The sequence below is a fragment of the Podarcis melisellensis genome (genome assembly GCF_964234715.1).
Source record: "Podarcis melisellensis genome assembly, chromosome: Z".
In the NCBI taxonomy this organism is placed as follows: Eukaryota; Metazoa; Chordata; class Lepidosauria; order Squamata; family Lacertidae; genus Podarcis; species Podarcis melisellensis.
Genome location: NC_138547.1, coordinates 14,385,277 through 14,399,423, shown reverse-complemented (window position 1 = coordinate 14,399,423; position 14,147 = coordinate 14,385,277). Strand labels below are relative to the sequence as shown.

Here is a 14,147-nt window from a genome sequence, read left to right as displayed (position 1 = left end):
AAGTCTGGCGGATAAAAGAAAAAAAGAGGCCAACCCAAAGAAGCAGCCCGTCCCTTGAACCGCAGACTGTTCTGGTCCCAGTGGTTGATGACAGGAGTACTGGGCCCACAAGTGAAAATGTCTGGATAAGCGAAGCTCCATCTCTCCATACCTTAAATGATTTCATCTCTGCACTGAACTCTAAAGAGGTGGCAAATCTGAAAGAAAAAGGTACCTCTTGCTGCTTGGTGGATAGACGGATCCCTTTGGCCTGCTCCTTCTGCCTTTCCTCCTCCTCTTGGCACAGAGCCTCCAGCTGGGGCAGATTGTCAGGGTGGCCCAGACTCGGTCGCAGCTTGTGCTTGTTCTTCTCCTTTAATTGAACAGTCAAAGGGCGACATGTGCTCAGTTTTCATTAGAACAACAGTGCGAACTGAGCTAAGGTAAAGGTAAAGGGACCCCTGACCATTAGGTCAAGTCGTGGCCGACTCTGGGGTTGCGGTGCTCATCTCGTTTTATTGGCCAAGGGAGCTGGCGTACAGCTTCCGGGTCATGTGGCCGGCATGACTAAACTGCTTCTGGTGAACCAGAGCAGCACACAGAAACGCCGTTTACCTTCCCACCAGAGCGGTACCTATTTATCTACTTGCACTTGACATGCTTTCAAACTGCTAGGTTGGCAGGAGCAGGGACCGAACAATGGAAGCTCACCCCGTCGCGGGGATTTGAACCGCCGACCTTCTGATCAGCAAGTTCTAGGCTCTGTGGTTTAACCCACAGCGCCACACGCGTCCTCGGTGAACTGAGCTACGTGCATGCAAATTACATTGTGATTATGCTATTCTGCCCTGTTTATGTCAATGGAAAAGACATTGGTATTCTGAACCAATGGATTCAAAAGATTATGACTAAACTGTAGGAATAACTTTTTTATGGTGAGAGCTGTTTGACAGTGGAACAGAAGCCCTTGGAAGGTGGTGGGCTCTCCTTGGAAGTTTCTAAGCAGAGGCTGGATGGCCACCTGTCTTGGATCCTTTAGCTGAGATTCCTGCATTTCAGGGGGTTGGACTAGATGAAACTTGGAGGGGGGGTCCTTTCCAACTCTACAATTCTATGATTCTATGAAATGTAACACAAATGCGGATTGGGGGTGGGGGAAGAGCAAAATCAGTGACACCTTGTTTGTGGGATGAAAGTAACAGCAGCAAATACTAATCATATTCATTTATAATTTCATCTGTATTTCCACTTTTTTAAAAAAATGATGCTCAAACCATCTTACAACAGGAAGATATTTCAAATTCAAACGGTGCAAAAATAAATTTCATAATTAACAGACTAAAATGGCAACACAATAGGCCAGTGTAAAAGATACAGATTTAAGGGCACTCCTTGCAGTGAACATTTCTGTCCCTTTGAATATTAATGGACTGGCTGGATGCAGAGGCACGGTGGGAGGAACCAGCTGGGGAACCTCCAGGGGAAGAAGGCTCAGAGACAGGGGATTGGTGATGGGATGATGACGAGTGGTCAGAGGGAGAAGAGGAAGCAGATTGCTAGAAGGACATGTTGGAAGCAAAAGAGGTAACAGGGTTTAGTGAGCAGGAACAGTCTGTGGTAGAGAGCATTCCAGGCTCAGAGGCAGCAGCAGAGGGGGAGGTGTCAAGAGGCAGAGTGGAGGCAGACTGCTGAAGATGCCAGGGAAGCTCTGTCTCCTGCTGTGACCAGCTCCCCTCCCCACTGCTCTCCCAGAACACACAGAGAAATGAAGATGGTGGAGTGGAGCAAAGAGACAAGACAAAGGAGCCCCAGGCTGCTGGGGAAGGAACCAGTGGAAGAGCCTTAGAGAGTGGTAGCAAGCACCTTCAGTCCTCACATTTGCCTCACTGGGGCAAGACCTACTGGGAAGAGTTGCTTTGATCACTAGGCCTGTGCTGCTTCGGTTTCTCTGAATAAAGAGTTAAATACATTGACACCTGGGTGCTTTTTTATTGCTCACTTACTCCTGTCTCTGGCTACTGAAGGGGGGGGGGTTATTGAGTATTTGGCTCATGTGCTTATTTCCTATCATTCCTATAACAACCTTCAAATCATATTTGTGGCTTTTGTTCTCTCAAAATTCCTGGATACTGTGTGGCCTACCTTTTGACTGATCTGAACAAATTATGAACAGAGACTGTGTCTAGATTTCTCTTGTTGGCTACAAAAATGTGAAAGGAAATCTTTTCACAATTAAAGCCTATTCCGTCTGGGTGCTATTCTCACGTTACAGCAGTGGTTCCCAAAGAAAGTGGTACCGGCTCCCCCAAAGGGGGCGGGATTACCTAGGAGGGGCACTAAGCAGTAAGGGGGCAGCAGTACTGCCCACTTTGGGAACGACTAACATAAATATAATAGAATTGAACTAAAAATGTTACACATCTTGGCAAAGGCAAAAGGGAGCGTGACAGTTTCACCTTGGTGCCAGAATCACCTCTCCCATGATGTTGCTCACAGTTCCTCTCCTGCAGCAGCTTGCAAGGATGTGGGCCAGAGAAACCAGAGGTGCTAGTTTCTGTTCCCATTTTTGTTGGAATTCTCCTATGATGTGAGGTGCAAGGGCTGCTGAAGGTGTTTTCCTGCCTTAAGACTGAGGGCCCAGGAGGAGGAAGGAATAGGGTGGTGCCTTCCAGGATGCTCACACAACCTACTTTTGCAATGTCCCATTTCTGCATCTGTTCCTGCAAGTTGTGCCGTATCTGCTCCATGGAGTCCATGAAGAGCTGCTCATGATCTAGGTGGAGTTTGCCAATAACCATCCGAACAATGTGAGGGAGCTGTTCCTCAAAGCTCTTCAGCTGATCCCGGAACTCTGTAAGGTTTGGGGGAAAGGGAAAAGAATGCAGAGCTATTTCCCTGCAAGCTAAGGAATTAACTCTCTCATAAGGCAGTGGACTCTCCTTTGTTGGAGGTTATTAAACAGAGGTTGGATGGCCACCTGTCAGGAATTCTTTAGCTGTGATTCCTTCATTGCAGGTGGTTGGACGAGGTGACCCTTGTGGGGGTGCGCATGTTCCTTTCAACTCTAGAATTCTATAGGACTTCCCCACTGGAGAAATGGGTAAAAGATTGCAGCCCAAACTTACCAGAAATGCAGGCTACACGATACTCGTCTACCTGCAGTAAATACATCAGTAGCTTTTGCCCCAACACGTCAACACACAAGTCATAGGTTTCTTGCAAATATTCTGGCCGAGTGATCTGATGCTTTTCCTTTTTGTAGAATTCCTTTGGAACGTGGAACAGGATAGAAAAAAGAGCTGGATGAAGATTCTGAGCCCTGGGGCAACAGAAGAGGGCAACAGAGATGCAAGGACAGCCTTGTTGGGCCTATATTGGCCAGGCAAGGGGGTTGATATTGTCCGCCCATCCTGTCCAACCCCAGGCTGATGGGACTGTGCTGGCATGAAACTAGGGCAAAGAAGCTTCGGCGATACAGTGTGAAAAACTTAATCAGGAGCTAAGGGTATGATATATACCGTATTTTTCGCTCTATATGATGCACTTTTCCCCCTCCAAAACTGAAGGAGAAATGTGTGTGCGTCCTATGGAGCGAATGCAGGCTCCCTGGCTTCAGTGATAGCAACGGGAAGCCTCCGGAGCATCCAGCCTGTCCGCTGCTCCCAGAGCTGGAGGGGGGGAAATCAAATTTCCCCCCTTGATTTCCCCCTCTGAAAACCAAGTGCGCCCTATGGAAAGGTGCGCCCTATAGAGCGAAAAATACGGTAAATGGCATGGGCATGTACAGAATGCAACCCCTTGCCAATGAGGAACCTCAGCATTTAATTAATTTTTTGTGTTTTACCTAGTAATGGTGACTGATGATGAGTAAATCTTGATATGCTGTTATTTCATGCCTCTTAGTTAAATAAGAATTTGGGTTGAGGCTGACAATACCTTTATGAGCACATAAAGCTCATAAAACTTTAGGGGTGAACTAAGAAGTTTGGCAGCTCTGATCTGGACCAGCATCCAAGGTCACACTCTTAGCAGTGGAAGGCAGCTGACAACCACTGTCTTTGCTGCTGACAAGTGGATGTCGAGTCATTATGATGCACCGTGAAATGGGAAAGTGGCTTTTGCCGCAAGAACATGGGGATTGCCTTGGGGGCTACCAGGTGCTTGTGGTGGTGTCTATGGCCACTTCTCTCACCACAATCATCCATGTCTGTGTCCTGGAATGACTCAACATCCAGGGCATTTATTGAGAAAAAACTGGCAGCAATGAACTGCTTACTGCCCAAGGAAGCCTCTTAGGAGCCACAAGGGACCCATAAACATATTTGTGGGACTGGGGAGCAGGGTTTGGGGACTTTGCAAAAGGTCCCTTCAATCCTAGAAAGCGCCTGGCTGACAAACCTGATTTTTCCTGCATTTTTGTTTTTAAGGTCTATTTCAACACAGTTCAAACGTTGCAAAGGCTTAGGTTGGGAACCTCCTTCCTGACAAACCCAGCCTCTATGCACTCTCAAACATTGAGGAAGCCATCAGATGAAAAGGAAATAGAAGCCAGGGACCCTCTGTTGTGCTTGAGAGACCCCCCCCCCTCCAGCTAACAACTGCAGGCACTGGGGCCACCAGAAGGAAAGGAAGTAGCAGTCCTTCTGTTTGTGTTTAGATTCAGGCCCAATAGTTGTTGAATTACTACCTGCTGGATTCTGGAACTATGACATAGTGCCTGAGTTTGCTTTGCTCCTCCTCCCTCCCAATCCCCCCCTTTTTTATTGCTGTACTATTGTATTACTGGTCATTGTAAGCTGGCCTGGGGTCTTTTTCTTTTTTTTTTCAGCAGAAGAGCAGGGTGAATATGTTTTAAATAAGTACAGCTGACTCTCAGCTTACGCTGGGGTTACATTCTGGGGACAGCACATAATGTCAAAATCACATATAGTCAAAACACATTGGGTTCAATGGCAGGTGGGATCGCCAAATTCTTTGTTTCCTGGATGCCTGCCTACTTTCAATTTAAAAAGTAAAAAAATAAAAGGTCAAGCACGTAAAACTGAATGCGCACAAGTTAAACATGTGTAAGTTGTGAGTTACCTGCAATATTGATTCCCTTGCCCTACTAGCCCAGAAAGATTTGCCTCTTGGCCCTGCTCACAACTCCACATCATTTGTTAACAATGGTGGAGGCGGAACGTGATGGAACCAGGATGCAAAAGAAGTGTTGCTATATATTATTGCTAGAAGGGGGGAGGATTCTCCTAACCGCTGGTTCTGCTCTGAAGCTGCATTGCCAGGGTCATTAAAAAGGGGAAAAGGAAATGAATCCAGAACTAGACATAGCAGAAATATCCTTACCTCTGCAGAATTCATAATAATATCAAAGTTGTCCCACAGGATGCTGAAGATAATTCCTTTCAAATGTTCAGAACTAAAGGGAAAAAAGGGTTTAAGGGAGGTGCCTAGGAGTAGATTTAATAATATTTACAGTACTGCCAATATCAGTACATTGCATGTGGCTCAGTCAATTCCATTTGGACAGAATCATCTCCAGTGTTCTGGTCTGAGATGTGGCCTTAGTAAGGCAAGGCCTCATCTGCACCCTGGACATCTCCATGCAGGGCTCAGGCTGGTAACTCCATAAAAGAAGAGCTCAGATGTTGTTTCAGCACCCATCTTCCTCAGACTGAGCCTTAAATAGGAGCTGGAGCTGTCATAGCTGGTAGCGCTGGCTTTGGTGGGAGGAGCCTCTTCATTTAAAGGGACCCAGCCAGCTTTAGTAGTCATCAGCTCTGACAAAGCAGGGGAGGAGACTGTGGTTTCACTAGGGCTTCTGAGATGGATTCAGAGGAGGGCAATGCAGAGAGATACCCGGAAAATGGGCTGCTCTTGTGTCAATGCTTTGGTTCAGTATATACCGTATTTTTCACCCCATAGGGCGCACCTAGTTTTTTGGGGGGAAAATAAAGAAAAAAAATGATTTCCCCCCCAGGCGCGGGGCTGGGGTGGGGGATGCCCGAGCTTTCTCCAACCCCAGCCCCCAGAACAGGCTGCTATCCGCAAGCCGTGGGAGAGCTGCGCAAAGTCGCGCAGCCTGGGGGGTGCTGAGCTCAGCACGCCCCAGGCTTCTTGGTGCAGGCAGCTCTCTGCAAGCCGTGGCTTGCAGATAGCTTCCTGAAGCCTGCATTCACCCCATAGGACGCACACACATTTCCCCTTCATTTTTGGAGGGGGAAAAGTGTTTCCTATAGGGCGAAAAATACGGTACCTCTTGGGCTGGCACTGAGTGCAATTCAGCCTCCTAGTCTGAATCTATTGCTTCATTCCTTGAAGAAGGGAAGTCTACCCCTGAGGTCAGGACACTCTCCTTTGCCAACTCAGAGGAGGAGAAAAAGGGAAGCTGTGCTATTCCATTGGCCGTCCTAAGAGACCCATAACCCTCTGGCTCTTCCTCAACTTACCCACCAGGCAACCTGAATCTGTTACCATCCCATCTGGCTATTATAACTGCTGTAACTTTACTAACTGGTGTCTGAGTTCCTTTGCTTTCCTTTCTCCCTCCTTTTGCCCTTTTCCTTTAATGTGATTTCTTTTAATGTGTAAATATGGAGGCAGGGACTGCTTTGCTTTAGTGACCTTGTACAGTGGTACCTCGGGTTACAGACGCTTCAGGTTACAGACTCCGCTAACCCAGAAATAGTACCTCAGGTTAAGAACTTTGCTTCAGGATGAGAACCGAAATTGTGCGGCGGCAGCACAGTGGCAGTGGGAGGCCCCATTAGCTAAAGTGGTACCTCAGGTTAAGAATAGTTTCAGGTTAAGAACGAATTAAGTTCTTAACCTGAGGTACCACTATAAGTCACCTGAAGGAGCCTTTTCAGCTGAAGAACAGACTAACAAAGCTTATCAAAGCATAAATCTTAACCATGGGGCTTACTCATTGTCTTTCGGCTTGTCTCCAAAGATCTGCATCTTCTTCTCAGTCCGAGTGGTTTTTGTATATCTCTGTATGGAGCTGACACTGTTCTCGAAAAGAAAGGATTTAGAGCAGGGTGGTGGTAGTTGCTTCTCTGTTTCTCCCAGAAGTTGGTTATTCACCCCACCTCAATATCACAGACATATAATCATTGATAATTAAAATAAACATTGGCAAGCCACCATGAAGTCCTAGCTGGAGCCATGTGAACACAAACAGAGCTCTTACTGGATGAGACACAAGTCCATCTGGGCTAGCCTTTCCTAAGCTGGTGTGCTCCATATGCTTTGGAATTTAGCTCCCAATCCACTCTAGTCATTTCAGTTGCAGTCTTGGCTGACAACTCTTTTCAGCCACAGGTAAACACTTTGGGTGGTATCCAGTGCTAGCCCTGTTGTATCAGGCCCATCTAACCCAGCATCCTGTTCTCACAGTGGCCAACCAGATGGCTGTGGGAAACTGGTATTCAGAAGCACTGTTGCCTCTAACCATGAAGGTGGGGCATAGCCATTGTGGCCAATAGCCATTGATAGTCTTATCCTCTATGAATCTATTTAATCCTTTTTTTGAAGCCATTTAAGGTGGTGGCCACCACTGCCACTACTGGGAGTGAGTTCCATAGTTATATCTATGCCCTGCTATGTCCTGAATCTGCTGGCACTCAGCTTCGTTGGATGTCCATGAGTTCTGGTGTTATGAAAGAGAGACAATATTGTTTTCTCTATTCACTTTTATCATGCCATGGAGTAGATACATTCAAGTCTAACTTAGGTTCATTAATTTCAATGGGTCTATTCTATAAAACTGCTTACCTCCCCCCAGCTCCCCCACCTTCTCATTTGCATATCACAAAAATAGCATAATAAATTTGCAGCAATATCTACAACATATAATTCATCATTAGTGGTTAATGAATAAGTTCTTGGTTTGTGAATTGGTTTAAACAAAAACAAAGGAGAAACAGGATAGAACAGAGTTAACAAATAACATTCAACATTGTATAGCCAGGAGCTCTCGTGGCTGTGCTTAGATAAAGTATGAGTAATAGTCATTTTTCCTCTAATGTTACCAAGGAAGCAATATACAGTGCTCGTCTATTGATGAACATGGGAGATGGGTTCAAAGTAAATATAATAATTTAATCTGCATCTTTTGCAGGACTTTTGCCACTTTGGTATATGCTTAAGTGGGATCCAAGTGGGTTAGGGATTGGAATAGAAACAACTATTTTGGTAGAATCATCATTTTTACCGTTGCTAATTTGTCCAGGAGGGTAAAATGGGATTTGCTCTCTTTTTTTTTGTGAGATTCTGAAGAACTGTCTGCCATACAAGAGGATATTTTGTCAATACAGTCTGTTAAGGTTTCTTGTTACAATTATTCCTAAATAGCTAAGCTTTGTGTGACAGAGTCTAATGCCTGTGAGTTCTGTGAAAGTTTTTTGGATGTTGGGTGGTACATTGAAGCATAAAGCTTCAGATTTTGAAATTTTAACCTGACTGCGTTGCCAAATTGTGAAGCACTCAAAGTACTGCTGCTCCCATGTTCAACAGGTCAGGCGTCATTACCGCTAAATTGTCAGTGAATAATCCTATTTGAGGCTGATTTATTTGGGTGTGTTAAAAAGCAACACTGAAGTGTCTGTAAGTTCTTCTTGAAAAATGTCCTTTCCAAGTGTCTGTCAATGGGGATGGGGTATGGTTGGAAGGGGAGGGGGAGATGCCACTGAAACAGAAGGAGGGGGCAATTTTCTTGTTTTCCTCACCTTGCGGACATCCGCTTGCCAATGGAACTAGATTTCCGTGCAGACGTGAGAGACAAGTTGGTTTGAGCAACCTGGGTGCTTTCGCGATGGGAGGCTCCACCCGAGAATGCCGGAGAAAATGGTTTTGGCATAAGCTCTAAGAAAAGATGGAAGAGGGCATTAAGTGGCAGGTGGGGACAGCTCAGAATGTCAATGGCTTCCAGTGCTTGTTGGGGCCCCAAACATCAGGAAAGAGAGAGCTCCACCTTTCATATCAGGCCCACTACTCTCACTTTGCACAGATAATTTAGAGGCAATGTTTCCATGCAACATCACTTCTGAATTGAACGGGAGCAGCGGGCTGGGTCAACAGAGTTTGTCTTAGCCAAGATCCTCACCAAATCCTCAAGCCAGCCTCATTTGTTGGGATCACACCTCCTATGGTTGTCTCCAACTAAGCTTTAGTCAGAACAGACCTATTGAAATCAAGAAACCAAGTTCATGTTCATTTCAATGGGTTTACTCTGAGTAGAAACAGCTTTGAATACAGCACCTAAAATGCACTCTCTTCTCTTGGAGAGAAGCTGCCTTCTACTGAGTCAGACCCCTGAACTATCTAGCTCAGTACTGTCTACACTGGCAGAAACTCTCAAGATTTTCAGGCAGAGGACATTCCCAGCCCAACTTGGAGGTGCTGGGGATTGAACATGGAAGCTTCTGCATGCAAAGCAGATGCTCTACCACTGAGCCGCATCTCTTCCTTGTTGTGCTTGGGCTACAGAGTGTTACAGCCCATGTTGGCAGAACCTTGAGATTGTCAGAATGCTTTTAGTTTGTTTTTGTGAACCTAGGTTTGTTTCTAGACCTCATCGTTGCAGAGAAAGGCTTGAAAGTGAGCAAGGCATCATGGGAATAAAGGAAGCTGCTTTATACGTCCAGAAACTTGGTCCATCTAGCTCAGTACTCTCTGCACTGACTGCCAGCAGCTCTCTAGAGTTTCAGACAGGGTATCTTTCCCAGCCCTGCCTGGAGATGCCATTGGGGATTGAATCTTGGACAATAAATTAATAAGAAGCTTACACAAAGGAGGCAAAATACTATTACAATTGCAAAGTGTACATTTCAGCGAGGCTTTCAAAGAACTGTGTACCCCAAAAGTAATTACTGTTATACTGAAAAATGCTCTAAGCAGCTGACAAAAAGACAGGTTTCTGGATATGGTCCTGTTTTAAAGATCTTCCTCTGTTCCAAGGCTCTGATTGCAGTTTTCACAACTGGGAGGACTTCAAAAAAGTTACTCAATTCCAAGAGTGGGGAAAACCACTGCAATGGTCCAGAATGATAGGCAGGTAGAAATGAATACTTTGTTTGATATTTTGTCTACATTATTGTAAACTTCATTATTAATATATTGTGTTTACAGTCCTGTTGCCTTGGAGCACTATTTCTGAGGTGATTATGTGTGAAATGGGGCAAAGTCTCCAGCAGCTGATGCCAAACCCAATGCCAAACCCAATGCTAGCCAATGCAAGCGTTGCCAACACCATGCGCTCTGCCCAAGGACCTCTTCTGGTGCCTGAAAAAGGTCTCAGCAAATATCCATCCCCAAATCACCAAAGTGTGAGTGTGACTGCTTGCTCTTCCTACCTGGTTCCCATTTGCACAGACTCCACCTCTCCCTTGAGCATCTGCATGGTGGATATTTTGTGACCAGCAGCCACAGCGCTCTGTCAGAACTCCAATTGTGACCAGCGGGCCCAAAAAGTTTTGGCAACCCTGCGGTGGATAGCCATACTGACTGATAGGTAGCCTACATGTGAAGGTATGTAAAAACAGTGTGCGAAATAATATAGTTAGGAGAATCTGCTTCTGCAGACTGTACTGTATTAAGAATATGTTGAGAATGGTTTGTTTGTTTGTTTGTTTGTTGCGGGGTGGAGAATGTTTGTGCTGGAAAAATTCAGCCTTGGACCAGTTTGACAGAAACAGACAGTGAATTCTTCTTGCTGAATCAAGCACACTTTTCCTCAGAGAACGCATCTTGATTTCAAGGTGTGTGAGTAAGGCTAAGGCAAGGGAATGCTTCTATATAAGCCTGGGTAATTTATAGGCATGTGAACTCTGCTTTTGCAGGTTCCCAGTGGCTGCTGTTGTTCTGATCTAGTAAAGCTGTCTTAAGCATTGCAACTGGTATGGTTAATTGAAGGAAATCCGTTATAACCCCCTGAGCTAAGCTGTGTGGCTGCAACGATTGCCTGCATGGAAGGTCTCCTTGTGCCCACCTGGTGCTGTTTCTGTTGCAGCAGACTGCAATCGCTCTTTCTCCTGCTGCGCATCTGTCAGTCTTCTGATGCGATGGGATCTGAAACAAGCTCAACACAGGTTAAGACTCAGATCCTGGGAATTTGTAGCGGATGTCTTTTGACCCATAAAGCTTTCTTTCATTTTTTATATTATTTACAAAAACAGAGGTCCTTCAAGTCTTACATTCCCTTACTTGCATTCCAATATTTGACAAAGCAATTCCATCTTTCAGTGAAGTCAACACTCCATGACCTCCCTTCCCTCCTGTGGACTAGAGCTCAGTTAACTTGTCTTAGCCAATTCCGTGCACTTTATTTAAGCACTCTTTCTCTGTTGGAGTTTTGTGACACTTTCATTTTCTTGCCCACATTGTCTTAGCAGTAACTTTTACCATTGGGTAGCCAACATGAAGTCCTCTTTATGTTGTTGGGATTACAACTAACATCATCCCTGACCATTAGCCACACTGGCTGGGGCTGATGGGAGTTGGAGTCCAACAACATCTGGAAGGCTCCACATTGGCTACTCCTTGCCTCCATTAGGGTGAGTGGAGCACCACCCTACCAACTGCAATCTGCTCTCAGTCAGTCTCCACCTGCCTGTCTTCTTACAACCAGCTCAGGGAAACTGGTCACTGGCTGTCAGCTTCCTCCTCCTTAGTCAGTTTTGCTCTCTTAGAAGGGAGGAGGATGGGGATAAAACAAGAATTAACCAGCTGTCTGTGACTGGCTCTGGTTCTGCCTGCCTCTGGCTTTGGTGCCACCTCCTTTTGGATGTCCCTTCCTTCTGCCCTCCCAGTCCCAACAGTCAACAGCCACCACTGCTGGGTACCACTCTCTGCAGTGAGTTTAAAAACCAACTGGAGGCATTTGTTCATGAGCATCTTCCTTCTTGCTGATGGGCTTGGGGTTTACTGTGCTCTCAGTCTCCACCACTTTTGCAAGAACCAGGACCATCCCGCCCCTTCCCCTTCAATACCTACCCAATGAGGTGTTTGATCACACTAATCGCTGCATCGTCAAAGGCTGGCTTCCCCATCCGGCTTGGGTTCAACAGTGATGTGCATTCAACACCCATCACAAATGTCTTGCTTTCCTGCAGCATGCTGTCTGATTGGATGGAGGTTGTCACGGAGGTAGGGATTGTGGGGTCTTGTACATAAGAGAACACAGGGTCCTGTGTCGGAAAGGAGCAAAACAGATGAAGCATCCTATTGGACCAGACCAAAGGTCAATTTCCCCAGCTTCCTGCTTCCAACTGTGGATAGCTAAGTGCCTTGGGGGAAGCCACAAGAACAATATAGCAATCTGCCTTATACTAAGTCAGATGATTTATCCTTTTAGTTCAGCACTGCTTACACTGACTGGCAGTAGCTCTCCAGGGTTTCAGGCAGGGAGTCTTTTCCATGCTTACCTGGAGATCCTGGGAACTGAACCTGGGGCCTTCTCCATGTGAAGCAGATGCTCTACTATTGAGCTACAGCCCTTCTCCAAAGGGGGAGCTTTAAGCTTTACAGATCTGCAAATTTTCCCATCAACACCATGTGTCATTTTGCCCACTGATTGCCAGGGAACTGTGTTTTTGCTTATGTTATTCTTGTTTAGCAGTGCATTGTACACAAATGGCACTAGGGAGACAAATAATAATCATTACAATCATTCACCATGTGGATCTATTTACCAGTTCGAGCAGGCAATTGAGATACTTGCTTCTCTTTTTCAGTTCTTCCATCACAAACGTGGCAAACTCATAGAGTGCTTCTGAAGTTACAGACTGGGAGAAATAAACAAACCAGGCACTAAATATGATTTTGTTCAATATAAACATATACATACTCACACTCTCTCTCTCTCTCTCTCTCTCTCTCTCTCTCTCTCTCTCTCACACACACACACACACACACACACATATATATATACACTCACACACAGTGGAACCTCGGGTTACATATGCTTCAGGTTACATAAGCTTCAGGTTGCAGACTCTCCTAACCCAGAAATAGTACCTCAGGTTAAGAACTTTGCTTCAGGATGAGAACAGAAATCGCACGGTGTGGCAGCAGCGGGACGCCCCATTATCTAAAGTGGTGCTTCAGGTTAAGAACGGACCTCTGGAACGAATTAAGTATGTAACCAGAGGTACCACTGTATTAACATTGCTATTTTTCTAGAAAAAGAGGTGCTGGAACTCACCATGAACACCTCCCTTGTTCTCTTAGAATAGCAGTGGCACCCACCTGAGAGGTGCCGGAACTGAGTTCTGGCAAGTTCCAGCTGAGAGAATTCCATAGTTTACGTGCTGCATGAAGTCATTTCTTGTTGTTTGTCCCGAATCTTCCAATGCCCAGCTTCATTTAATGAATGATCCGCTTACTGAGGAATCCCTGACAAGCTTCCAGGTCTGCATTCCAGACTTCAAAAACCCACTGGATGTGACTTGAACCCCTTGCAGCACAAAGACAAATCATTTTTAATTGCATGCTCTTGGAACTTACTTCCTTATCTGCAGTGGGATGGGCACAAGCATCAATCCTTCTGGTGAGTTTCTCCATGTAAGAGTTTAACGTCTGGGTCTGCCAATTGGATTTTGCCACCTAAGAAGGAAAAGGGGGAATTTGAAGTCAAAAGCTTAACTGAGATTCGCAGAAGGTAAGTGGAGAAAGGTTTTCCTGGCTGACACTGATACAAGGGGATATGGGGCTTCCAGTGGCAGAACTATAATTGGGCAAATGCATTTCCCCAGATGTGTGTTTACCAGTTAAGGAGAAAGGCAAGGGTGGGGAAATCTGCAGAGGATAGTTTTGTGAGAATCCATCCCCCAGAGGTCTGAGAGCTTTATATTGGTGATCTGCAGGGCATCTCTGGCTATGCATGATATGTTGTTTCAGAATCCTTCTTGTCTCTTTTGCCATCTTCTACTCAGCCTTTGCTGTAGAGAGCCAGTGGTGTAGTGGTTAGAGTGTGAGACTAGGGCCTGGGAGATTAGGGTTCAAATGCCCCCCCCATCATGAAGCTCACTTTTGGGGCCAGTTGCTGCCTCTCAGCCTAACCTACCTCACAAGGTTGTTGTGAGGATTACATGAGGACTAGTACCAGTAAGAACCAGGTTCAGACTCCCACTCAGCCATGAAGCTCAGTGATCACTGCCTCTCAGCCTATA

At 45.8% G+C, this 14,147-nt stretch overlaps 1 protein-coding gene across 3 annotated transcripts in view; it reads right to left on the bottom strand.

Moving 5' to 3' along the window:
• Positions 1 to 14,147, bottom strand: part of CCDC180 (coiled-coil domain containing 180) — a 54,934-nt gene that overhangs the window by 8,319 nt on the left and 32,468 nt on the right. For all 3 annotated transcript variants that reach the window (XR_014164683.1, XM_081897137.1, XM_081897138.1), the window contains exons 25-34: positions 13,483 to 13,581; positions 12,669 to 12,761; positions 11,971 to 12,164; positions 10,967 to 11,046; positions 8,706 to 8,841; positions 6,902 to 6,985; positions 5,323 to 5,395; positions 3,105 to 3,246; positions 2,670 to 2,830; positions 215 to 352 (exon numbers count right to left, since the gene is read on the bottom strand). Coding sequence is in view for 2 of the 3 variants with exons in the window: in XM_081897137.1 (XP_081753263.1) it covers positions 215 to 352; positions 2,670 to 2,830; positions 3,105 to 3,246; positions 5,323 to 5,395; positions 6,902 to 6,985; positions 8,706 to 8,841; positions 10,967 to 11,046; positions 11,971 to 12,164; positions 12,669 to 12,761; positions 13,483 to 13,581 (1,200 nt within the window). In the remaining variant the exon portion in view is untranslated. The remainder of the gene's footprint in view (positions 1 to 214; positions 353 to 2,669; positions 2,831 to 3,104; positions 3,247 to 5,322; positions 5,396 to 6,901; positions 6,986 to 8,705; positions 8,842 to 10,966; positions 11,047 to 11,970; positions 12,165 to 12,668; positions 12,762 to 13,482; positions 13,582 to 14,147) is intronic.